Source organism: Chiloscyllium plagiosum, chromosome 12 (genome assembly GCF_004010195.1).
Source record: "Chiloscyllium plagiosum isolate BGI_BamShark_2017 chromosome 12, ASM401019v2, whole genome shotgun sequence".
Classification (NCBI taxonomy): Eukaryota; Metazoa; Chordata; class Chondrichthyes; order Orectolobiformes; family Hemiscylliidae; genus Chiloscyllium; species Chiloscyllium plagiosum.
In genome coordinates this window covers 58,261,860-58,287,148 of record NC_057721.1, presented here as the reverse complement: position 1 = coordinate 58,287,148, position 25,289 = coordinate 58,261,860, and the positions used below count along the sequence as shown (strand labels likewise).

Here is a 25,289-nt window from a genome sequence, read left to right as displayed (position 1 = left end):
AATTTGCATCTGTGTATTCTCTAGCCTAGAACTGCACACAAAAAGCTACATGAGGAGTCACATTTGAATCAAAATGTGAACTGATTCTCTCTTCACAGATGTTACCAGACCTGCTGTATATTTCCCGTCTTACTTTCTGATTTCCAGCATCCATAGTGTTTCGATTTCAGTTTGTTGCTGTTCAGTTTGTAAGGACGAGGGGATGTCATGACTTGAGCCTGTGTCTCTTCCCACCCCAAAGAAAGGTTGGCAGGAAGCAGACACGTCCATTAGAAACCCATCCATCTGTTAGACAGCAGGGTGGGTAGGCTAACCTATGTAATCGTGGCACTTCCACCCACACACCAAACAAGTGTCAAAAACAGGGGACAATAAGCCAATCAAATTGACTAGCAATTCTATCACTCCTGACAGTGCCACGGTTCAGTGGTGGGATGCCACATGAAAGATTAGGCTCAGATTTTTACCATGGGGAGTGTGTTTGGAGTTTGGGGGGGGGAGGGGTGGTAGTAGGGGCTGGGGGCCAGGCTCTTTACAGAAATGTGGTAAAGAAGGAAGGATGGAGTGGTATCTTGGTGTATAGCCCTGATGAATGCAGGGTACCTGCTGAATGAGGTAGCCCCCCTTCTTTTGTCCCTTTACTCACGCAGGCATTTGAAAATGGGCTGATGGCTCCCAACTGAATGTGTTTGTCAGCCTTATTCTGGAGTGGGCAGCGTATTATTGTTACTTTAACAAGCGCAGTTGACTCTTAACTGTTTATTTCTACATGGTGGTCAATTGCTGATTTTGGCATCCCCTCACTTCTGTACCATGGTGTTGAGTTCAGGGGTAGCTAGGCAGAAGGCTGGCTGGGGCATACATCATCCAGCCCTCAAAATCTTAACATGTGAAATCTTGCCATTTGATACCTTGTATAGGTCACTGGGAAGTTCAAGTCCCTTTTTAAACAGTTATTGGGTCTCAATGGGGATTGCAACAACAGTTACATATAATGAGACGATGCAGGGACCTATTTATTTGTAAGCAATTCAAGTTCATTCAAGGCTTGATGTCAGACAAGCAGTCAAACAACATTGAGTTAATGAGAAGAGGGAATAGCATCAATATACATTCATCAGTATAGTTAGGTTTCCATTTGTGTATGTCATCAAGGAGAGAGATATGAATAAGGATCTTTTCTCATGTATCAGATGTCATCATCACAGGAAAAGTTAACATATATTACTCAACCCATTATCCTGGAAAAATGGTGGTGAGTAACATTTTTGAACTGCTACAGTCTGTATGGTGTAGGCACACCAGCAAGTCTATTAGAGATGGAGTTTCAGAAATTTGAATGAGTGAGTCTAATGAGCTAACATGATGGGTAGTTCAAGAGAAAGCCAAAATAAATCATCCATTTGGCACTTCTAGGTAGAAATATATGCAACACGGTGGCAAAGTGGTTAGCACTGCTGCCTCACAGCGCCAGAGACCCGTGTTCAATTCCTGCCTCAGGCGATTGACTGCGTGGAGTTTGCACATTCTCCCTGTGTCTGTGTGGGTTTCCTCCCACAGTCCAAAAATGTGCAGGTTAGGTGAATTGATCATGCTAAGTTGCCTGTAGTGTAAGGGATGGGTCTGGGTCGATGTGGACTTGTTGGGCTGAAGGGCCTGTTTCCACACTGTAAGTAATCAAATGCTTCAGCCTCAGCTTTTGAACTTACATACCAGGTTCCACCAAAATGCTTAATTATCTAATACTAACAATTGGATGTTATAGCACTGCAGCGCTTTGATCTGATCTGCTGGTTTTATGGTCACTTAGTTTTGTCTATAGCCTGTTGGTCATGTCAATCCTGGGTTGTAGCTTCACCAAGCTTGCACCTCATTTGTAGGTATGCAGATGCTTCTCCTGGTTTGCACTCCTACACTCTTCAAATGGATCAGGTTTAGTCCCCTAGCTTTATGATCATGATAGTGGAAGGGATATCCTAATTCTTTAGATTACAGATTATTCTATGTTCCAACTTTACTGCTGCTGATGGCCCACAGCACAATGGACAGACATTTTTGTGTCTGTTCTGAATCTATTCCATATAACATGATGATAGTGCCAGAAAACATGATGGAGATTGCCCTTGGTTTGAAGAAAAGACTTGAACTCTACAAAGACTACAATGGTGAAACCTCCCATTACCATCTAGGATAGAGACATCTGCAAAAGGTTCATTGGCAGGCACAGGGTTATGTTTATTTTTCATGTTGGTTCTCCCTCCACCTTCTACAGACCAATCTGGTGGTAAGTCCTTCAGAACTTGGCCAGCTCGAGAAGTAGAGTTGCAATTGATTCATTTTAGGCAATTTTTTTTTTGCATTGAAGTCCTTCACAAGGAGTACATTTTATGTTACCTTCGGTTTTTCTTCCATCTGGTGATCAATATGGCGAAGCACTGATTCATCAGCTTTGAGGGATGGGGGCTGCATTCTTTCTTGTTTTTTAACAGCTGCGTGAGCTTCTGGGACTGGAAGTCAATGCTGACACCTATCACCACGTGTAGAACCTTGCAGAGGCTACATGCACGGCTTACAGGAAATGTCAGTGGCGGTGGGGTATAGGTTATACTTTACAGGAGATGTCCTCACCCCTTCTGATGCATTGCAAGGTCAACAATCAATTTTGATGAAACCCAAGAGAACTCCTCATCTATCACTGCCAACTCTGGCGGATACAATCATTAAAAAAGTAGGCCATTCAGCCCTTCGAACCTGCTCATGATTCATCATGATGGCTGATCATTAAACTCAATAGCTTGTTCCTGCTTTTCCCTCATATCATTTACTGCCTTTAGTCTTATGTGTTATATCCAACTCCTTCTTGAAATCATAAAATGGTTTTACCTTGATAGCTCTCTGTGGTAGCGAATTCCAGAGGTTCACCACTGTCTGGGCAAAGAAGTTCTGTCTCATCCTGACTTTGGGATAGACCCCACACAGGGATGGTGGTAGTGGTTGTGGTGACTGGGACATGAGCCAAGAGCCATAGTTACATAACCAAACACATGTGGCCAATCTTCAAGATGGTCCTCCCAATTTTGGCACACATCCCAAGGTATTCCTGAGGAGAATTTTGCAAGGTTGATTGGGCTTGGTCAATCTTTGACATGTCTATTGTCTATGGCATTCTCATGCATCCATTTATATTCTCATTCAACATTTGATATAGTAGGCAGGCCAATTTAGAGGGCAGCAGAGGTCTAATCACATTGTTGTAGGCCAGGGGTTAAAGGTCAGACCAGGTAAGAACATCAAGTAGGCTTTTCTGATAATCTAGTAGCTTCATGAACAATACAGATTTCCTAGTTCAGACTTATTTAATTAACCAAGTTACTTAGTTAACTCAATTTAAATTGCCCAGTCTATCCCATGTCTCTGGATTATTAGTCCAAATGTCTAAAAGTTCTTAGGACAAAACGATAAAATACTTGAAGTTGATGATATGGTAGAAATCTTATCTAGAAATGTGTTTCAGAGAATAGGATGAGTATTCCAGAAAACAAAGTTCGAACTCCATTCAACTCCAGAATTTAATTTTTGAAACATCTCCAGAACTAAAGCTGCTCTATTAGCACTTTGATACCAGCTATTAAATGATTAAAATAAAAATACAAGTGACTTATTGCTTTATAGGTAAGGGAACATGTCGACCTTATCCACATTGGTCCACCGTGATGTGGTCCCACAACAATGTGGTTGACCCTGAACTACCTTCTGAAATGGTCTAGCAAGCCACTGAATTGTTTTGAACTGCCGAAAAGACAGTAGTTGTTCAAGAAGGGTGTGAAACCCAGTGGGCACTTCAGGAGGATGTAGGGGACCAACCTTTCTAAGGGAAAGCAGGACATTCAAACACAGGAGAGTTTAGGAGAAGTCAAGATGGTGGATTCATGGGGAAGTCATGGAAGAAAGGAAGGGTGTGCTATGGTGGTGGGGTTCGAAGGGTGGGGAAGGAAGCCAGGGAAAGTCAGGTGGCTAGGCGAGGGTGTGGAGTTGCTTCCCATGTGAGGTGAATGAGGGATCAGGGCAGAGATAGGGTGTGGGCAGGTGGAGGTGTAAGAGTGGAAAATACGTATCCAAGTTCCGTGGGGAATATTGGCCAGGTGTCCTTGGAAGTATACAGAATCAAGTTGGATGTCAGTTAGATATATGTAGGAGCAGTCAATGGAGAACTGGGGAGGTGGTGAGAGTCAGTTTTATAGTTAGCCAGGAGTTAAAGTAGTTTATAATCGCTCTAACATTTCCTAGGTAGCTATTTCAGGTCAGTGGGTCAATTCCATCCAAAGTCTTCAAGACTAACTCCGAGTAAAGGATATTTTTCAACCGGTTTCAGACTCCAAATAATTGCCCATTGGGAGTTGCAACATCTCGGGCAATTCCCACAGAGTCGGCCATATCTAGACTTGATTAGATTGGATAAGATTCCCTACAGTGTGGAAACAGGCCCTTTGGCCCAACCAGTCCACACTGACCCTCCGAAAAGTAACCCACCCAGACCCGTTTCCCTCTGACGAATGCACCTAACATTATGGGCAATTTAGCATGGACAATTCACCTGGCCTGCACGAGAAAACCAGAGCATCCGGAGGAAACCCATGCAAACACGGGGAGAATGTGCAAACTCCACACAGACAGTCGCCCAAGGTGGGAATTGAACCTGGGACCCTGGTGCTATGAGGCAGCAGTGCTAGCCACCGTGCCGCCCCACTTCTGCATGGCCCTGACGCACAACTCCAGCCCACACTTCAGTACCATCTACTTTCTTATCAGAAGATCTATGCCAATGTTTCTCTTCCTCCTCCGCATCTCCCCCCACCCCCCACACCACTCTCTGGGGTTGTTTTTTATGGCTTGCTCATTTCTCCTTTCCATTATTTCCCTCAGTGTACACAGTTCCAATAACCCCGATTACATTAACAGCGTTTACACTCAAGAGGGCATGAGGTAATTATTTAAATAGCTACAATGCTCAGGGTTATCAGGAAAAAGCAGAAGAATGGCATTAAATCATAACGCTCATTCAGAAAGCCAATGCAGACATGATGAGTCAAACAGTCTCCTTCTGCACTGTAACAATTCTGAGTCTGTAACTTTAATAAAACTCATTGGAAAAATATATAATTATGGGCATTTTTATACAGGCTTTTGAATATTTAGATGATTCACAGAGACTCTCAAATCCATACCATTCCTGGAAATTTCTCACCATATCCATCTTGTATTGCAGATTTTTTGTAATACGGGATTCCCAAAAGAGATGGTATCACTGCGCATTCTAAAAGTCTGCAGAATAGCAGCCAGAAGTCAGAAAGATTTGAATTTCTAACTTACAGTAAACCAGCCATAACAAATTTAGTTGCATAGCTGTGGAGCCAAAGTACTCAATCACATTCCAACTTCACACCCAGTACTGACAGCCCCAAGCTCACTGAATACTAAGGCAAAAAATAAGGCTTTAGAAAAAATTGCACTTCATTAATCAGTAATCTTACATCTTGCATTCTTTTGGGGGCTTTTGGCTGACCAATGTTACTGAGGGCTCCTTAAAAAACACACCAAGTTAAAATAAATTTAATTGACAATTTTAAAAAAAAGACAACAATAGTGTGTGAAAGATCATGCAGACAGGTGAGGATTTTATAGACCAAAAACAGACAGTGATGGTGTCAGTCACATCTCTGCCAGCATGCAATTGTACGAACAGCAAGTGATTTCATAACACTGCTCATGATATCAAAACTAATAACTTACTTTATGGGCGCTTCTTAATTTTGCTTTCCTGAATGAGTGTAAAGGGGCCACACAGCAGGGATGTCAGAACATCAGCAACTTTTAAAGGGTTTCGATGAGGTAGCAGGGGTACTTGGCAGCCATGTTGGTCACTTTCCTTCTCAAAGAAGAATACAGGCAGCCATTTAATTGGGATGTCTAAGTCCTGTGTTGAGATTGCTGTCTGGATGATGTCAAGAGGTGTTGGGGGGAGTTTAGTTGGCTACTTGTTCGCGGGAACAGGGCTGAATGGTCAAATATTGAGAAATATTAATATAGGGACATTAAATGGCTATTGGTTGATTGGGAGGAATGGTTTAGATAACTTCTGGATGATGGGCATTTGGTTAGATGGTTGCTGGATGATGGAAAGCAGGTGGGAGAACTCCCAAAGAGTAAGGAAGGAGTAGGCAATGTCAAATAACTCCTGGATTATTTGGTGAGCAGATTAAGATGGCTGCTGGATTCCTCCATTTAAATCTGAGCTCAGATTCTGGTGACCCTTTACTGATACCATTGGCACTTCCACCCAAATCCAGTGCCAATGCAGTTGCTGCTTCAAGTCCTACCTCAGGGTGGAGAGTTGCCAGCAGCATTCCCCTAATTATATCATGAGCCAATGCAAAGTTGTAAGCAAACAGAGGGCAAAGAGGAAGGCCCACACATGTCTATCTCCTTGCCAGTTCCTGAAAGATCCCATTTACAATGTCAATAATAGTTTTGCTAAATCACCTTCGGTTACCTCTTGGCTTGGAATCACAACAACCTAAGCTTTTTTGAAAAATAGTTCAAAACTTTGGGATATATTTCAGAGTGAGTTAGAGACTGATTGCTTCAAGGACTTGGATATAAATACAATAATGAGACAGCAGATCCAAAACTGATGAGGTGTAAGTTCCTTCTGAGACAGTCTGCAAAAGCAGTGATGGAAGTCTCCTCCATGTAAATGAGGCCTTGTTGAGTGTAAATGAGGCCTTGCCTCTAGGGTGAAATGTTCAAATCTTACTCCAGACAGTCCTTATAAATAGTAACCAATGTTCTGTTTCCCATGTGGGCTTCAACAGAAGCTTAATGTTCAGCAAGAGAGTGAGGTTGATACCCCTCACTCCCCTCAACATCTTATTAAATCATGGCACAATGGGGCCTGAAAACTGATACTGCAGCTCCTGTGTCCAGCTTACCTTCTGTTTTAAAGTCTTCCACCTCCAATATCACGGCCCAGAATTTCTGATCAGCATTCTTCATTTCTTTGGAAAAGTGGGCTGCTGGGTTTTCATTGTTTCCTATTTCCTGGACTCTTACATTATCAGAAGTTTGCACTTGCCTTTTGACTTCGGAGATACTCCCTGATTGACAATACTCTTTAAAATGGTATGTTTTTTTGCTGAGGTGATATACTGTTTGCCCTGCTGGACATTCTTCCCTATGACGTGCTTTTCTCACACTGCACATCAAAACAATGGAACTACTGTATCATGTTCTTTCAGGTGTTTAGTGGGTTTTGTCATGCGATATCGAGGGAAGGACCACCCATTTTCAGTCCAGACATACCCCTTCTGAAGCCTCAGAGATTCTAGAAGAACGTCTTGTTTCTGCCCTCTCTGTTTGGCTTGTTTCAAGTAATTTGTGGCCTGTCAAGTCTTTTCTTTATAAAGAGTCTGATAAAGCACATTTGAACACACCAATGACCCATCTCCATGTGGACTAACACATCTCCAAAGCCATAATCACTCACTAGTCTGAAAGGCTCATTTATAAACATGTCAGCAGATTCACCTCCATTGTGACTGCTGTGGTTGGACCTCACTTTCTCAATGATTAATCTTTACTTCAGAATTAACAAAATGTCAAATGCTGTTAATATCTCCTCATATGCACCAAGATTTCACCAACTCCTAGCCCAACCAGGATATCATCTGCCGCAGGGCCTGTGGCATATGAGGATGCACTGACCTTGTAATTCTGAGTTTTTATCCACAATCGGCAGGGTGTTCTGTATATCCCAAAAGAGTTTCCAGAGCTCCTATCTCTGTCCTTGCTGTGGGCCCTCAATGTTCCTGAGTGCTGGGGGAGTGGCAGTAGTTGTTCTGAGAATACCAATATCTCAAGTTAAAGTCCTTCATGTTTCCTGCATCATTCTGCTTCTGTAAAAACCTTTTCTTCTCGGGTCTGTATGTCTTGAAGTCTTTTCTGCTTCCTTCACTATTGTTTTTTTTTGTTCTTTTTCTAAGCTTGATGATTTTAGATTTGCATCTGTGGGTTTTCAAATCAATTGGCACCAGTTGCTTCTAACCACTGGCTGCAGTGCTGCCACCATGGTTTGGGATTTGCTGCCGTGGTCTGGTGTGCACTCTCAGCCTGGCTCAGTTTGTCCCAGCCTCCTTCATGCTGGTTCAGTTGGTAAACGTTGTCTGCTCTACCTTTGGGGTGGCGTGGTGGCTCAGTGGTTAGCACTGCTGCCTCACAGGGGCAGGGACCTGTGTTTGATTCCAGCGCTGGGTGACTGCCTGTGTGGAGCTTGCATGTTCTCCTTGTAGCTGTGTGGGTGTGCTCTGGTTTCCTCCCACAGTCCAAAGATCTGCAGGTTAGGTGGTTTGGCCATGGGGAATGCAGAGATATGGGGAAGTGGTAAGGATCTAGGATGCTCTTTGGAGGGTCAGTGTGGACAAAAGGCCTGCTTCCGTAATGGCGGGATTCTATACTTTACCAATAATCTGGAGTAATGTAATTTCAATGTTTTATTCACACTGTTTGTATTGCTCTGATTTCAGTTAAAATCATGTCCCTCTAAATGCAGCAGTGTTGCTTCTCTCAGTCTCCAATCCAGACGGTCCTGCTGCCATTAAGTTTACATCAGTTACACCACTGATACTTTAGATTAACTGCATATTCCACATTAATCACTCCATCAGCTGGTCCTTAAGGTGGTAATGCCAAAGGCAAGGAGAATTTGCATAGCATAACATTTCATTGGTTGACCAATTCTCACATTACTTCATACTATTTTCCAAAGAAACCAGAGAGGTTTCTGCTGTGAGGGTGGAGTGTGTGTAGTTGCAATGCCATTGACAGCGAATATCAGCCTTCAGTGTAATTAGACACGAACAGAAAATCTCACAGAGCAGCCACAGAATGACTGGGCTGAGGTAAGTTAAAAATGCTAAACTATTGCTGTAGGGGGTGTTCTTTTGAGGTTTGGACTGACTTTGCTGATATAACCTGGAGTCCTTGGTATTAACGCTGAGTTCCCAAAACTGGAGAAATTCGATTCCCTAATACCTTAACTTCAAATTACTTGCACATCCACAGTAAATAATTGGTGATAAACAAACCGATCAAAATAACTTTCATGTGATTATACAGAAGCTATTGTGTGATTTTAAATCACTCACATAGTCAGCAATTATTTAACAAACAAATGCAACTTCTCTGTGTAAACTGCCAAAGTAAAATCTCACCAGAACTCAATATTTGGGGGGACTGTGTTCAAGAAAAAAAATGAAGAATGCACCTGCTGGCTAATATCATTGGAAACTATAACAAGCAGGACCTTCCCATGTTCCCAACAAAGCTCAGGCACAGCGCCAGTTATTAAATCCAGCTACAGTCAGACAATTTGGTCTTTATTTTATTTTAATGTGGCACTAGACATCTCACATGACATTTCCAAATATGGAATTACATTCTGGGCTTACTCTGATTGCTTGAAATGACTTAACTGGAATGGAATTACTAAAGAATGAATAATAGCAGCATGCGCTATGATTGTGCGAGCTTCTCAAAATTGCATATGTAAGTGTACAACTTGTTTCCATACATGCTGCAAAAGGAACTGAGAAAAATGAAGACTGTAAGATGAAGTTTAATCTATTCCTACTTCTGTGTAATGATGTTTAACCATAGCCTTACTTTGTAATTCACAGATGCGTGATGACTTTACACAAGATGCCAGATAATCTGTTTATTACTGAATTACAGACAAACCTTTTGAGATACAGAAATTTTTGAAGCCTTCTATCTGAACTGTAACTTTCTGCAATGTTCTTCACTCATTTTACTCATTATTTCACAGTCTCTTAAATTCAAAGGTCTACGTTAGGCTGGAGAGCTTTATATCCAAACTCTTAGCCTCCCTGGAGCAAGCATCTGTGTCCCCAAAAAGTTCAAACATTTCAGATAGTTGATCTTTGTAGTGCAAAATTAGAATGAGATTTTTTTCCTTGTATTTCACAAATGATGTTATGACCATAATTCAGTTTAAATGAGGATTTTTGAGTCAAATTAACTTCAGCAAGATGGTCAGTGGAAGTCTAAGCAACACAAAATAAGTATTGCCAATTCCTGCTGCAACAAATATCTCTGAATTGGGATATCCACCACCCACACACAGTTCTGCCCAATTTATCATCACCTGCTACTTGCTTCCAACTTGAAAAGGCATATGATTTCAAATTTCAGACAATGATCCTTTTCTACATTAATGAACAATGAATGGATTACGGGGTCAAAAGTGATTTCCGTAGTTGCTTGCCATCAAACGGCTCTGCGCTGTTTCACAAGCAGAAAAGCTGGAAATGAATGCAATCAAGATCACAGCAGCAGCTGGTTCTAAAAACTCCAACGGTGAGATTTAAAGTAGGGAAATTAATACTCCAGTTGTTCATTTTCTTTTGAGAGTGCATTGTGCGTATTAGAACCCGACAAAGTAACAGGTAACAAAACTGAAACTCTACTTCATGTTGTGGCACCCATTTTACTGAATTTATTTGAGAACTAGAAGGTGGCATAAATAGAAACATAATCAAATTCAATTCTTTAAAAAAAAACTTCATACAGTTTGAATGCCCTCTGCTGGCCAGCATGTAAACTGGGACACAACTGTTTTGGTATGCTGTCAGGCCCCGTGGCCAACAGTAGGGTCCATTGTCAGACAGCACAACCCTCCTCAATCTTGGCCCAATCCCAAACCCACTGACACTGTTCCAAATTCCAGGGGCAACCTCATTGTTTAACTGGAGCAGGCACCTTCCAGCTGCTGCTGCGTCTGTCTCCATTTGCCTGGCAGAATGTGGGACAGTCCAACTGGTACTCAATCAGAAAGCACGAGGCTGAGGAAACCTCTATGCATTGTAACAACTTACTGTGAGCAGAGGCCCCTCAGGAAGACCAATAGTGTCGCCAGGTGGGTGAGGTGATGAATGACAGTGTGAGGGGACCGGTGGGTGAGTGCACAAGGGGACCAGGCGGGTGAATTTATGAGAGAATTGATGTGCAAATGGCGAGGCAAGGGGGAGGCAAGTGTGTCCGTGTGAAAATGGGTCATAAGCCCAAGCCTGGGGAGGGGGAATACATGGGTGAACAGAATTGGGGTTGGCACAGGTTGGCTGCAGGATGGGAGGTAGACAGGGGGCATAGTGGAGTGAATGATAGCCCTAGACTTTCGTGGCTGTTGGTCAACATGAAGGAAGTTTACAGGCGTTAGACCTAAGATTTGGTTTGGATATTTTTATTTTGTCATTGTGTTTATTTCAACCTCTGCTTGTAAGCTGGGACGAGGAGCACAGCATTGTGATCTGATTTTCCAAAGTGCAGACGGGGAATGGAGCAGTAGGCAGCTTTGATAGTTGTGCAGCAAGGGTCAGGGATGTTCGGTTGATGTGCAGAAGATGTGTTGGTGATATTTCCATAACACCCTCTTGAAGTTGACCTGGTTGAAGTCATTGGTCATGATGAATAACGCCTCGAGGAATTTCATCTCCAGAGAGTTTGTAGCGGTGTAAATTTCATCCAGAGCATTCTTCACCTTCGCCTGGGGTGGAATGTAGACTGCTGTCAGGATGGCAGAGGTGAACTCATGCAGCAGGTAACAGGGGACGTCAGTTCAATGTAAGATATTCTAAGTCCGGGCAGCAATAACATGCTAAGGTCACTATGTCTGAGCACCAGAAGGTGCTGATTAGAAGCTAGACCCCACAGCCCCTTGCCTTACCCAAGGACGCTGTGTGATCCAAGCAAGGTATGGAGAAACCTTCAGCACAGTCATGTGTAGCAGGAGTGAACCATGTCTCTGTAAAACAGAGGACACAGCAGTTCTAAGTTCACCCATTTTGTTTTCAATGGCTTAGACATTTGCCAGGAGTATCCTGGGGAGGGATGCCTTGAAATCACATTGAAACAACATGAGGACCCAGCACAGAAAACTGTACAGTGTGGGTCTGAGGCAGCAGAAGAGCTTCTGTGGGACTGCTCCGAATCAGTGGATTGGTCCACATTCACGAATTCAGCAGCCAACCTAAATGAGTATGCCACCACCTTCACTGACTTCATTAGCAAGTGCCTAGGGAACTACGTGCCAAAAGAGTCAACCTGTATGTTCCCCAACCGGAAACCTTGGATGAACCGGGAAATCTGTTACCTACTGAAAACCAGGCATCCCATGTCCAAGTCAGGAACGCTAGATACAACCTCCGCAAGGCCATTAGCGATGCCAAGAGGCAATACCATACCAAGTTAGAGACTCAAACTAACTGTATGGAGACCCACTGTCTCTGGCAAGGCCTACACAATACAATGCAATACAAAATGAAGCAGAACAGAATAGCGGACAATAACACATCCCTTCCTGAAATGCTCTTTTTTTTATGCTCGGTTCAAGCAGAATGCTCGTGGAACAATGTCACCTGCCCGAACAGCCCTGGATGCACCTGCACCCTCAGTCACTGCCGCAGACTTTAGATCAGCCTTCTTGAAAGTGAACCCAAGGAAAGCAACTGGCCCAGATGGAGTCCCCAGCCATGCACTGAAATTCAGTGTGGACAGTTGGTGGGAGTATTTGTTAACATCTTTAACTTCTCCTTGCTACAATTTGAAATCCCCACCCGTTTCAAGAAGACCATCATCATCCCAGTACCAAAGAGAACAGGTGCCTCATGACTCCCACCCAGTGGCTCTGACCTCTGTAATTATGAAGTGCTTTGAGAGGCTAGTCATGGCTCACATCAACCCTAGCCTCCCAGCCTGCCATGATCCATTGCAATTTGCTCATCGGCACAACGAGTTTATAATGGATACAATTTGTCTCGCCCTACACTCATTCCTGAAGCATCTGGATAATAATGATACTTATGTCGAGCTTCTACTTACCGACTACAGCCCCAACATCAACATTGTAATCCCAACCAAACTAACTTCCAAACTCCGAGATTAAGGTCTTGGCTTCTCCCTCTGCAACTGGATCATTAGCTTCCTGCCCTACAAACCGGAATTAATTAAGATAGACAACAGTACCTCCTCCACCATAACACCAGCACCCCACCAGGATGCATACTCATCCCTGTGTACTCCCTGTACACTCATAACTGTGTGGCTAAATGTTGTCTGAACACCATCTACAAGTTCGTTGATGACACCACTGTTTTAGGGCAGATATCAAACAATGACGAGACAGAATACAGGAAGGAGATAGAATGCTTGGTGTCACTGTGCAACAGTAACAATCTCTCCCTCAATGTCAGCAAAACTAAAAAGAGTTGATCATTGACCTCAAGAAGAGAGGAGGAGGACACACCCTACCTACAGCAATGGAGCTAAGGTAGAGGGAGATTACAATGTTAAGTTCCTGGGAGTGACGATAACCAACATTCTGTCCTGCAATACCCTGATATGCCGCTCAAGAAGGCACAACAATGCCTCTTTTTCCTCAGGAGACTAAGAAAATTCAGCATGTCCACAAGGACCTTCATCAACATTTACAGATGCACCACAGAAAGCATTAATTCTGGGTGCATTATAACTTGGTACAGCAACTGCTCTGCCCAGGATTGTAAGAAACTACATAAAGTTGTGAACACAGGCTAAAATATCATGCAAGCCAACCTCCCAGCCATGAAGTCCATCTACAGTTCTCAATGCTACAGAAAACCAGCCAACAAAGACCCCTACCAACACCATTATAATCTCTTCCAACATCTTCCTTCAGGCAGAAGATACAAAAGTTTAAACACACGCAACAACAAATTCAAGAACAGCTTCTTCCCTGCTGTTATTAGACTGCTGAATGGACCTCTCAAATTGAATGCTGATCATGCTTTTGTATACGTCCTGAGCAACTGTAACTTTGTATGCCTCACTCTGTTCACCCTACTTTTCACTGTAATTAGATACATGTGACAATAATAAATAAGTCAATTTCATCTGAAGTTCTTAATACATGTGCCATGTTTGCTCCTCATTTACAACATCCACTGCAATTGAGGCTGAAGAAGACCTGGAAGGAAACAGTGCCTTCTCGGCATATTCAACTATGTCACCAGGAAATGAGCACCACCATTAATGAAATAAGGAAAGAAGGTATATTTACCATTGCAGCCCACTTCTACCTTCTCCTCAAAATACACAAGCAGGACAGCCGAGGCAGACCTATTGTTTCTGCCCCATGGAACTTATTCCTTCATACCTTGACTCAATATTTTCCCCCCTTGTCCAATCCTTCCCCACTTACATCCATGATCTTTCTGACGCTTGATGTCGGATTTCAAAATTTCTAGTTTGTGGACACCGGCTGCCTCGTCTTTACCATGTATATACAACCCCTTTACACATCCATCTCCCATCAGGATGGTCTCAGCGCACTGGGCTTCCTCCTGAACAAAAATGGCCTGAACCATGCCCCATCAACCACCATCCTCCTCCGCCTGGCTGAGCTCAACATCACTTTGAGCAACTTCTCCTTTAACTCCTCCCACTTTCTTCAGGTTAAAGGTGTGGTCATGGGTACCCACAAGGGTCCCAGTTATTCCTGTCTCTTTGTGAAATACATGGAACAAACCTCTTTTCAATTCTACTCAAGTCCCCACCCACAATTCTTTCTCCAGAGTATGGATGACCATCACTGGTACTGCTTCCCTATCTCATCCGGAATTGGAAAAATTGATCAACTTCACTTCCAATTTCCACCCTACTTTCACCTTCACCTGGTCCATCTCTTCCCTTCCCTTCTTCAATATCTGCTTCCATTTCTGGGCATAGGCTGGCCACAAATATCTACTACAAACCCACCAACTCCCAGAGTTACATGGACTATACAGTACACCCTCACACCCTGCTTTCTATAAAGATTCCACCCCTATCTCCCAGTTTCTCCAACCCATTGTTCTGATGATGCCATCTTCTGCTGGGTGGCCTCAGAAAGGAACCCTTTTTTTTAAACCACCCCCATGGTTGACAGGGCCCTCAGCCACTTCCAGCACATCTTCTGAACTCTGGCCTCACCTTTTCTTCCCTCCCACAGCAATGACAGGATTCTCAAGGTCCTGGTCCTCACTTACCATCCCACTAGCTTCTGCAGATTCTGCATCCAAAGGAATATAAGCTATTGCTGCGGTCACCTCCAATGGAATTCCCTCACCAGACACATACTCCATTCCCCTCCTTTGTCAGCATGCCACAGAGACTGCACCCTTCGGGACACTGTGGTCCACTCCTCCTCCAGTCCTAACAACTCTCCACATATCCAAAGCACCTTCCCTTGCAATCACAGAAGGGGTAACACCTACCTGTTTGCCTCCTCCTTTCTCACTAACCAAGGCCTCAGACTCACCTTCCAGGTGAAGCAGTTCGTTCAATCTTAGTCTATTGTATTTGCTGCTCACAGTGTGGTTCCCTCCACCCTGGGAAAATGAAACACAGGCTGGGTAACTGCTTTACAGAATACCTATGTTTCGTCTGTCAACATGATCCCAAGTTTCCAGTTGCCTGTTACTTCACACATCACCATGTTCCCATGCCAACATTTCTGTCACAGGTCTGCTGCAGTGTTCCAGTAAGCCTCAGCACAACCTCAAAGAACAGACTTTCATCTTTCTCTCAGGCACCCTGCAGCCTCCTGGACTCATCATAGATTCAATAACTTTCAAGCCTGATCATGTCCTTCCATGTTTTTTTAACCACTCCACACCCAGTCCGGTTATAACATGGGTTGTTTTCAGCACAGCTCTCATCATCACTTATTCAGATTCTCTTCTAACCTGGCTTACAGTTGTGTCTATCCCTTTCATATCTCTCTTTCTCTGAGCTCTGTCTCAACCTATCCACTCACTCGGCACTCCCCCCGCGCCCCCACCCTGCCTGATCTTCAGCATAAATACCAATTTTTCCTTGCTGCTAACAATTCTCATGAAAAGTCACTGGACTCGAAAAATTAACTCTGCTTTCAGATCTCCAGCACCTTCACTTTTTATGAATCATTATGGCATCCAGAGCCAGTATGAAATTTTAATATAAAAGGATGCTTCAAACATAATGATACATACACATTTTCTGGACAATTGCTTGGTTTCTCCAGTCTCCCTCCTGTTCGAACAAAGTGCAACACCTCTAGGTTGGTACGAGCTGGGTACGGCTGATGCCCCAATGTCATTACTTCCCACATTAAGATACCGAATGACCTGGAAAAAAAACATGTAGGAATAAATAAGCCGCTGTAAATGTTAGTCTGGTCATTTGTTGGAGTTAATTTCCTTTGCTACCAGATTAAAGCAAATCCTTAATACTGTCAAACTTTATGCCTGGTTAAGGAATAAATCATTATTTTATCTAAAAGGCAGGCAATTGTTAACAGACTAGGATTTCCTCTCTCCTTCTTTCCCCTGGATATATCTCTAATTTTTCTACATCGTCTAACTTCAGAAAACAAGAAACAAAGGTTAACCATTTGAATGTAAGGAGTTTTCCCACCTTGCTAAAATGTTGCACACAATCCATCCAAAGTGCATGCACATAACTGGCTTAAAGCAATGTCAGTGTATATTTTTTTAAAAATCCCATAATGCACCATCTCATGATCCTCATTTCCAAACTTCTGCCTCATCATTCAATTCAGCTCAACTTGAATCTGTAATTGCTGCTGTATCAAATAGTTCCCATGTTTCATGAAATGAGATTGGGGTGAGGGGGAAGGGGAAGAAAAAAACAGAATGAATTCAAAATGTTTAGAAACCAATAGTGCATTCTATTGAGTGACCTTCAAGCTTGATGCTGACCCATGAATGGGACTTTTATTGAGCAGAAGCATACACCTTACTAACACCAAAACTTCACTTGACTGAACACCTTTGGATGAAAAACAGATTACCAAGAAAAAAAGAAGTCAGTCAATGTTAAGATACTTAAACACAGACCTTCAGCTTTGATTTTGATTGGTTTAAATGTTCCTTGATGTATTGCATTTTGTTTCTACCCATAAAATGAGTCAAAGAACATACTTTAGCTCTACAATTAAATGTTTATTTTTTGGGTCACTTTCTTCAAGTGATTTAATTGCCCCCACTTTAGGTCATCCTTCCTGTACACCATTACTAAATGACAACAGTAGACAGCTGGCCTGTTAATACATGACCAGCTGTTGAATGGTTTACAGTAGCCATATGACTATTTCCCTTTCCCCACCCCCGCATCCTATGAGCAAAATCCTTAACCCAATCCCCAGTGGCCAAGCTCAGACCAGAAGTCTGAGAGTGGAAATTGCCAGTGTTGTACTTATCACTTTGAAAACAGAACTTTCAAATTTGCAACGTATATTTCCTCTACTCGCTTTTTTTTGATAATTTAGCATCAGTGGGAGATATCTTACAGCAACCCTGCCTGTGAGCCAGAGGCTCTGCATTCAAGGCCCATGCCAGGATTTGATGGTCACAGGAGGAGGTGTGTTCAGAATGTGACCAACGAGATTGGTTATCAGCTTGTAAATTCTTCCAGTATTCCTGATGGCAGGAACTAAGGATGGAAGACTTTCTGGGCCTGCCAACTGGTTGATGGCAACAGCAAACCAAGCATGATCCTGGGCCAATTCACTGGATGTCCATGGTCACTAATACCCTCTTAGTACTTGGTATCAAAAAAGGAGTATGATGAAATATGTACAACACATGTTAATATTTTGTACATATGTTGTACATATTTTATCATACTTCTTTTTTGATTGTTTACAAAATAGAGGTAAATGGATATAGGTTAGCATTGTGGAGGACATTTCTTTAGATCAAGCATTATTTCTGAAACAGTCTACCTAAGGGCATCAGTACCAAGACGACATATGACTTCAATCAAGTGCAAGATTGACTCTTGTCGTGTAAATGGAATAAAAAGTCAATGCTTTTAAGTTTATGACATGTAGCATAAGCAGACCAATTTTGTTTTGACTTCGTTTTAGAAGAAAACAAGAGAGTTTACTTCAAAAGAGAAAGAAGATTTCCTCTTAGCAGAAGTTTTACAGTTCAGTGGAAGGAAGGCAGTAGCAATGCTTTTTCTTTAGTATGTGAAGCTTCTAAGCCAGAAGCACTTGGGATAAAATCTGCCAATTGGTAGAATTGAGCAAGTTTAGGTAATCACAATTGTGAAAGGTTAATTACCAGTGACTTAAAAGAAAATTGTTTGTGTAATGTAAGAGAAAGAAATTGGCAGGAGCGAGTAAAGGAGAACGTAAGTGTTGAGAGAGGACTGTAGTTTCTCTAGGCTTGAGTATATGTAAAGATAGTTACGAACATTGCTGAACCAAAGGGAAACTTTAATTTGCTGTTTAAGTCAAGATATTTCTGAACTGTCTTTAGGACTTATATTGCTTGTTAGTGTAGGTATGTGGCTGTAAAAAATGATTTTTCCTCCTTTGTGTAATAAGGTTATATTCTGCTGTTAGATGAACATTGGCAGCCCCTTGTGAATATTTTTCAGTGAGGACTACCAGACTAGTCAAAAAGAAATTATATCCTCTATCAAGCCAGCCTTCATGCTCGGCTCTGACATGTCCAATATCCCATCAGCTATGATAATCAAGGATTATAACAAGTGTCAATGGGCTCAAGGTGACTTGGTCCACACATTGGTCACGACACTACATCAGGCACCTTAAGGCAATTGGATTATAACAACATCAGTTATCTTCTTGTCGCATGCTGTGTGTGTCATTAGCCAGTATTCAGCATTGTTTTTCAGCAGTCAGTTTCACTGACAACATTGGTCCAATTTTACTAGTATTCTCCAATGGCACTAATTTCAGTGACCAAAACAACATATTGCTGGTCAATTAAGTATTGTCCCATTGAAACCAACAAATATCAATTTTCAAATCTCTTGTTTTATATCCAAGCAGTCAATTTTCCATCTATTTCCTATCAATCATTAATGAGGATTTTGTTTTCCTTTGACCAGAGCCAATGTACAATTGGACTTTACTAGCCACACTTCTAATGGGAGTGGACAGATTGGGGAAGAGTGGGCAAGAGAAGTTTCATCCTCATTTCAGAGACCAAGTCAATATATGTCTGCAGTTATTAGCACAGTGTACATAAAAGTTTACTGGAAAGAATGATTCAAAATATTCCAACAGTTGTTACACCAAATCACTTCCCCCAGTAGCAGAGAACAAAAATCAAAACACAACTGGGGAGATTGTTGGTTCAGGCCTAAAAAGAATGAAATATCAAAATTGGATTAGTCCAAGGTAACTGGCAGGAGGTTCAAATCCACTTCAGACTTTAGATTTAATTTAAAATTATCCCAGCAGGCTCCAGATGTCAAACTGGGATGGAAAGTCACAATAAAAGTCAGAGACTAATGGTTCTGCAGCACCACCCACAGGAGTTTGATAGAAATGCAGTCATGTACAAATAAATTAAGTACATTAGCAAATGTGAGATTACATTGCTTTCCAAAATTTATGCTAATTGTCATGAAACCTGAGGTCGTTACACAAATTAGATAGAACAATGGTGTATGCAACAATTTACCTTTTAGCAATAAGTATTAACAATGGATACAAAATTATAAGGTAAACATTTTTTGGTGTGTACTTCAGATAGATTTATTTTAAAGCTAGCTAGACTATATAGTCATATGGCAGTAGAAATGATTTTTGCACATTCCAATGTACCACCATTGAACACTGTACTGCAAGTGGATAGCTATAAATATTTAATTGGCTGAGCACCATCTTATTTCAATGGTGACACTTTCAACTCCTAGCCAGAAATTAGAGAGTTCATCTTCCACTTTCACCTAAAATCTAGAACAATTCTTTGATACAGTACCAAAACAGTGCTTCGTTAGTGGAGCTGACATTCCTAATGCCTGACGTCCTTGGGAAATTACAAAATGTTTTACGATCAAGAATTGTCGTCACTTGTTGCAACTCTGTAAATATAACTAATTTGTGCACAGCAAGATTCTACAATCTGCACTGAGGTAAAAATTAGATAAACTAGTCTGAAATTTCTGTGTGATGGCACCAATTTCTTTTGGCATAGACAGCACAAGAGCACACATCATTTTCAGTGGAATTTACATTTTGTGCAAAACAAGGTTCTGTGATAAATTATGCTTAATTTACAGTGTACTAGAAGCAGGATCACTCAAAATTACTCATAACCTTATGAGGTAAAATAATCAGCATAGGGAGTTTCCGCTAATTGTGTCCATTTACAGGACTTCACAGACTTTGCAAGTCAAGCTTAATCTCTTCAGTGCAAGTATACTAATAGGTACATTGAGGGGATTTGAATGAATTTCTAAAAAATTAAGGAACTAACTGTAATACCTCATTGAACCAGAAAGTGTTTTTTCTTATCATTGTCAATAACTTAAAATTGGTTACTTACAGGCACTCTGATAAAAATCCTTGCACTTTGTGACAAATCGATTTCCACCCATACCAATAACATTCTACCAAGCAACTTTTATTAAATATATCAAGGAATGTTTTAAAATGTGATTTTATTTACAAGTTATGTTTTAAAATACTGGCTGATTGCACGTGCAGAACAGATTTTATGTCTGGCAACATGAGAATGTGTTTGAGTGGGAACTTATGGTCGGGGGAATATACCTCAAATTTGTTGCAATTCACATGGAATCAACAAGTGCACTCACAGTGGTGTGTGTCATAACATGTCTGAACAGGTTGATTCAAAGTGGAATGTCAATCCCCTTGGATTTTAATCATACTCTTCAAAGTAGCATCATAGGATCTTTTGCCCTTACATGTTGGGTTTGAGCAGAGCTTCTTATATGGAAGACACCACCACCAGCCTGGATGTTGTGCTCCAGTCATTGATGTGGGACTGAAACAACAACCACCTGACTGAGGTTAACAAAGCCACAACTGAAAAGGTAGTGATTTTTTTAAAAACACAATGTGGATCCATCTAATCAAGTGGCTGATGGTCAAAGTTCCACAAGCTATCTTCAGACATTCTTTCCTCAAACGCTCTGATACCTCCTCCTATCTCCCCCTGGACCATGACTCCACCATGGCACATCAGGTCATTGTATCAACTACAGTAACATTTCATCTGGTGCTTCCCCCCCCCACTCCGCCATGGCCTCTAAGCTGATAGGCCCCCAGCCTCGCACAGCTCACTTCTACCTCCTTCTGAAAATCCATGAACAGGCCTGCCTGGGCAGACCCATTGTTTCAGCCTGCTCCTGCCTCACAGAACTCATCACTTCTTATCTTGACTTGGTCTTTTCTCCCCTGGTCCAGAACCTGCCCACAGAAATGCATGATTCCTCTGAAGCTTGACACCAGTTTTGAAATTTCCAGTTTGCAGGCTCCAGCCGCCTTCTCTTTACCATGGACATTCAATCCCTCTACACTTCCATCCCCCACCATGGTAGTGTCAGGGCTCTCCACTTCTCCCTAGACCAAAGGCCTGAACCACCCCACCCACACCCACACTGCCCCTGCCCCCCATCACCACCACCCTCCTCCACCCGGCCGAGCTCGTCCTCACCCCCAACAACTTCTCTTTGAACTCCTCTCATTTTCTTCCCATTACGGGGTGACCGTGGGTATGCACATGGGCTTCAGTTATGCCTGCCTCTTCGTGGGGGTATGTGGAACATGCCTTGTTCCAGTCTTATTCCAGCCCCCCACCCACAATTCTTTCTCCAATATATCAATGATATCATTGGTGCTGCTTCCCTCTCTTAATTGGAATTGGAAAAGTTCATCAATTTCACTTCCAATCTCCACCCTGACCTTATTTTCACCTGGTCTATCTCTGATTCCTCCCTTCACTTCCTCAACATCTACGTTTCCATTTCTGGGGATAGACTGACCACTAATATCCATTATAAACTCACTGACTCCTAGAGCTACTTGGACTATATATCTTTGCAGCCTGTTGCCTGTGAAAATTCCATTCCATTCTCCCAGTTCCTCCATCTCAGTCACATCTGTTTCGATGAGGCCAACTTCAACAAGGGAACCTCTAAAATGGCCACCTTCCTCACCTAAGGGTTCCCCAGCACCAGTGTCAAAGGGCCCCCAGCTGAGTGCAACCCATCTCCTGCACTTCCACCTTCATACCTCCTCTCTTCCTTCCCGCAACAACAATAGGGTTCCCCTTGTCCTTATCTATCATTCCACAAGCATCCACATCCAGAAGATCATCAGCAGTTATTTCCGCCACCTCCAGCGAGATGCCACCACCAGACACATATTCCCCTCCCCTCCCTTGTCTACATTTCGCAGAGATCGTTCCCTCTGGGTCACCCTGGTCCACTCTTCATTCACTCCCAACACCCCCCACAACCCCATGGCAACTTCCCAACTGGCAAAGGTATAACACTTGCTCATTTGCCTCCTCCCTTCTCAGTATCAAAGGGCCCAAACATACCTTCCAGCTGAAGCAGTTCTTTGCCTACACTTCTCACAATCTAGTCTACTGCATTCATTGCTCACAGTGTGGTCTCTACATTGGGGAAATGAGGCATAGACTGGGTGCTCACTTTGCAGAACACCTACATTCTGTCCGCAAAGATGACCCTGAGCTTCCAGTTGTCTGCCACTCTAGCACACCATCCTGTTCCCTGGCCAACACCTGCCTCAGGCTTGCTGCTGTGCTCCAGAGAAGCTCAGCACAAGCTGGAAAAACAATAACTTCATTTTTCACTTGGGGACTCTGTAGCCCTCTGGACTCAATATCTTTTGTTCAATAAACTTAGGGACTGAACTCTACCATGTCCTAGCCCCATACCACACTCACCAAGCCTTATTAAGACATGATCTGCCATTACACACAACCTATTGTTAGCCACTAACAGTCCTCATTAACAGCTATTCACCCTTGCAGCCAGTTCATTATCAACTCCTTTGTCTGTCCAACTGCATTTCTCTCTCTTTGGGCTATATCCCCACCAATCATTCCCTCTCTCCTGCTCTATGTCCGTCCCCCCTCTCTATCTTCTGAACACAAACTGACATTTTCCTAGCTACCATCAGTTCTGAGGAAGGGTCACTGGACCTGCAACATTAACTTTGATTTCTCCTCACAGATGCTGCCAGACCTGCTGAACTTTTGCAGCAATTTCTGTTTTTGTTTCTGATTTACAGCACCTGCAGTTCTTTCTGTTTTTACCACATATCAATCATGCTTTGCCAATCATGGATGAATTTGGCAGACACAATCGAGCACTACAAATACATTATAATTGAATCATTAGTATGAAATATTGACTTACCAAACATCAGACTGATTTGTGAACATGCCATCAATTAAGCTCTCAGGTGCCATCCATCTGACAGGAAGTAGTCCTTCTCCTTCCTTTCGATAGTAATCATTCTTGTAGATGTCTCTTGCAAGACCAAAGTCTCCAATTTTCACTTTGCGATTTGTGGAGTTGTATTCCTTTATGGAAACTAAACAGTTTCTAGCAGCAAGATCCCTTAAAATAACAAACTAGTGGCTAATCAACAAAACACACTGCTAAAACATATCAACATGTAAAATCCCCCTGAACTATATGTTTGTTTTAGTCAAAACATGTTCTGTCAATAAGCTACTAATGACCCTGTCAAATGTCATATTTAGAGTAGCAAAGCTGGCAAAACCTAATTAAATCTCTAAAGGGCATCTCTAACCAATAAAGGCAGCAGAACGTAAGTGCATTTTTTTTCTAGTACAGGAGAGTGATAGCAGGTGGATCATAATTAGAAACAGGCAGTTAGCTCAGATTTGTATTTTTGAGAGTAAACAAAGGTGCCATCCTGCCTGATTTGGGGGTGGGGGTGCTGTTGAAAATTGACCCCACCATATTTTAATTTGTTTCTGATTCTTTCTCAACCACTGTTCATTCCAGAAAAAACTCTTGTAGCTCAATGACTGAATTATTTTCATTTGGTGTTCTAAGCAATGTGCTGGAGAAATCTGCAGACTTCCCAGACTCTGTAATCTATGTAATTATCATTGTCAGAACATGAGTACCATTTCTTTTCTGCTGCTTTAAAGAAAAGCAACTCCACAGTAACAGGAGCCACACCAGTGCTACAGCTTTTACTGATTATCTTTTTCAACTCAATCTTTGCTTCCTAATTTATAATCGCCACAATCAGCTGCAAATAAATTGGATATCAGCAGTGATTCTTTCCATTTCAAAATTATCCATCAATTCAAACAAAAGCTCACTCCAGAACTACATACAAACATTATTTAAGAGCATCAGGTAGCCATTCAGTCCTTGGCTCCTCCTCTCTTATTTGTTCCTAGGTATAGAATGTCTAGAGGGGGATTTTGTGGTGCAGTTTTCATCCTCCTACCTCTGAGCCAAGAGGCCCAGGTTCAATGCCCACCTGCTCCAGAGATGTGCAATAGCATTCTTGAACATGTTGATTAGAAAAGGTCCAGAAGGCATATGATAAAGCTAATAAAAGAGGCATTATACAAAGGAGGGGGTCAAAGGAGGGATGGGACTGATTAGGGGCCAAAAAGGAGAATTGTACATTTGGAAATTTGAAGCAGGGGGTCTTGGCTAAGATATTCAATATCTTGCATTTGTCTTTACCAAGGAAGCAGAAGCTACCAAGGTCTTAGTGACAGGAGGGTGTAAAGTTGACAAGGAGGAGACTTTAGATAGACCCCTGATCTTAAAGTTGACAAGACACTGGGACCACCAGATGAAGATGTGAAAGATATTGAATGAAGGGAGGGTGGGAATTTCCAAAAGTTGAAAAGGACGTTGAGAAGTTCAGAAGAGCTTTACCAGAATGTTGCCTGGAATGGAGGGTTTGAGTTGTAAGGAGAGGCTGGATAGGCTTACACTTGTTTCACTGGATCATAGGAGGTGGAGAGGTTTATAAAATCATGAAGGGTATAGATAAGGTGAATGGCAAGGATCTTTTCCCGAGCTGGGGGTTTTCAAGACGAGGGAGCATATTTTTAAGATGAAAGGAGAAAGATTTAAAAAAGATATGAGGGGCAATTTTATTTTTAAACATAGAGTAGCTTGTGTGTGGAATGAACTTCCAGAGGAAGTGATGGATGTGGGTACAGTTACAACATTTAAAAGACATTTGGATAAGGACATAAATAGGAACAGCTTGGAGGGATGCAGACCAAGCACAGGCAGGTTAGATTAGTTAAGTTTAGAATTATGATCAGCATGGATTGGTTGCCCTGAAAGGTCTGTTTTCATGCTGTATGACAAACTTG

At 42.3% G+C, this 25,289-nt stretch overlaps 1 protein-coding gene and 1 long non-coding RNA gene across 2 annotated transcripts in view; one reads left to right on the top strand and one right to left on the bottom strand.

Moving 5' to 3' along the window:
* The window catches only part of LOC122555525 (proto-oncogene tyrosine-protein kinase ROS-like), a 208,342-nt gene that overhangs the window by 60,365 nt on the left and 122,688 nt on the right, over positions 1–25,289 (bottom strand). Inside the window, exons 36-37 of the mRNA XM_043701546.1 lie at positions 23,323–23,526; positions 16,119–16,253 (exon numbers count right to left, since the gene is read on the bottom strand). Of these exons, the coding sequence (XP_043557481.1) occupies positions 16,119–16,253; positions 23,323–23,526 (339 nt within the window). The remainder of the gene's footprint in view (positions 1–16,118; positions 16,254–23,322; positions 23,527–25,289) is intronic.
* On the top strand, positions 8,881–13,966 carry LOC122555311. The gene is made up of 3 exons (XR_006313228.1): positions 8,881–8,954; positions 9,732–10,431; positions 12,467–13,966. It is a non-coding gene; the product is annotated as an uncharacterized LOC122555311 (long non-coding RNA).